The sequence below is a fragment of the Etheostoma spectabile genome, unplaced genomic scaffold (assembly GCF_008692095.1).
Source record: "Etheostoma spectabile isolate EspeVRDwgs_2016 unplaced genomic scaffold, UIUC_Espe_1.0 scaffold172, whole genome shotgun sequence".
Lineage (NCBI taxonomy): Eukaryota > Metazoa > Chordata > Actinopteri > Perciformes > Percidae > Etheostoma > Etheostoma spectabile.
The window spans coordinates 1,509,104-1,511,202 of record NW_022605573.1 but is presented as its reverse complement, the minus strand read 5'-3'; the positions used below and the strand labels follow the sequence as shown (position 1 = coordinate 1,511,202).

General features: G+C 39.9%; 1 protein-coding gene across 2 annotated transcripts in view; it reads right to left on the bottom strand.

Moving 5' to 3' along the window:
• Positions 1-255: 255 nt before the first annotated feature.
• dcun1d5 (DCN1, defective in cullin neddylation 1, domain containing 5 (S. cerevisiae)) overlaps positions 256-2,099 on the bottom strand; it is a 40,063-nt gene continuing 38,219 nt past the window's right edge. For both annotated transcript variants that reach the window (XM_032510651.1, XM_032510652.1), the window contains one exon: positions 256-739. In XM_032510651.1, coding sequence (XP_032366542.1) covers positions 681-739 — 59 coding nt within the window. In that variant the 3' untranslated portion in view covers positions 256-680. The remainder of the gene's footprint in view (positions 740-2,099) is intronic.

Genomic DNA, 2,099 nt, shown 5'->3' with positions numbered 1-2,099 from the left:
AGTGGCAAAAACAGAGCTTTTAGAGCAGCGGTTTAATACTGATCCAATATGAAAGTTTCTGTTCCCAGTAGACACCAAAGCATGGGGGAAAATATACGGGCCGGGTTTAAAAATACCAAAATTTCCCCTTAATATTTGTCAGGATGCAATGTTTCTGAATACAAAATGACTACGATGCATTTGAACAATGTGTAATTATGCAGAGTTAAGGGTTCGGTGAATGAAGGTTGTTCCAATTATTAAGCAGCAGCGTTGTAAACTTCCATTTCCTTTTTATTACTGTGAAAACATCTATAAACAAGACACATGACGGGAAATAATGACCAAGAAAAAAAAAAAAAAACACAAGTTCCACAGCTCTTCTCTCAGTTCATTCGAGTTAGTCTTCTTCTTACGTTAAGAACATTTTCTTTCCTCCAGATTACTGTAAAACGTCTACTCAGCGAGACAAAGGCCTCTCGACGCGAGTGTCCCCCCCCCCCAGACGGACGAGTCCGTCGTCCATGTTTGTGCGAGAGAATTAAAGTCTGTCAAAAGGGTTTAAGTGAGTTCTGAAACTGCAGTTGTTTTCCTTTTTAAATGATAGCTTCCTCCTGTGTTTGTGGTTTTTGTTTTCTCTCTCTCTCTCTCTCTCTCTCCTCCCCCTCTCTTATCTTTTTCTGGTGTTGCGACGTCGTCTGCTACGATGGTGCTGACCACGTTTTCTTCCATTCCACAAACTCGTCCAGCAGCACCGGCCCTGCACGCCGCACAACAAGAGGACACACAAAAGCAGCCGTTTAGATCCTGAACTGTGGGTGTAGACGGAGTAGAAACTCTCATTCAGAGAGAAATAAAATCTCGTCACCATAAATAGTGAACAGTGGTACATTACAATTTGTCACGGATTATTTGTACTTAATAGATTGATATAGATACTTTATTCATCCAGAGGGACGTTTTAGGCATCCAGTAGCTTAGACAACCATAACCCAACAAACACACATAAAAAACACACATGTAACATACATAATAATAATAATAAGATCAAAATCACTCACAGGAGTTAACAATCTGTGAAGTGATAACAAAAGGTCTGGTCTGAGCATGTGATGCAATGACCATAAGGTGCTTTGGCAGAGTGTGTGCAGCGGGGGTCGGGAACAGGAGAACAGGTGAACAGGTGAACAGGTGAACAGGTGAACAGGTGAACAGGAGAACAGTGCAGTGATTAAACAGTGCAATAGCTTAATATTTAAAAAAAAAATGATGCTATGAAATATAAATTAAACTGTAATAGCTTGAAAAACACGAAAATAAATAATATACTTAGAAAAACAGTTAAAAAAAAGGAAGTAGATGTTATGACCACAGTCCAGATTTTGTGTGTGTGTGTGTGTGTGTGTGTGTGGTGTGTGTGTGTGTGTGTGTGTGTGTAAAGCCTATAAGACAGTCAGGTGTCCAGCAGACAAAGTGACGTACTGGGAGGGGCTGAAAGGTCCGTGTCACATCAAACACAAAGCTAATGTATCTATCTATCTATCTATCTATCTATATCTATATCTATATCTATATCTATATCTTCAGCGGTGGCCAAATTAACCGTTACATCACATGACATTCGGCTCTGAACTTCACTGCAATCTCCAGGTACTAGAGCCCGATGAAGTATTCTTAACGCCGATACCAATATTTGATTTAAAAATCCAATATGCTGATATTTGATAAAAAAATACAAACTTAACATATGAAAACTTAGTCTTTTGAACAAAACCAAACAAAAAAAATGGATGACTTCAATGGTTGAATCATGGTTGACCGTCCGTGTTTATTTTTTAAAAATCCTTTGTCATTTTGGCTGCGATTTAACAAAAAGAAGCTGAAATAACTTCAACACAATGAAGATTTTAACGAGTCTGAATTCAGACAGACGACACACAGACACACACACACACACACACACAACACACACACACACACACACGAACACACACACACACACACACACGCCCACACACACACACACACACACACACACCACCACACACCACACACACACACCACAGCACACACACACACACACCCACACACACAACACACACCCACACACACACACACAA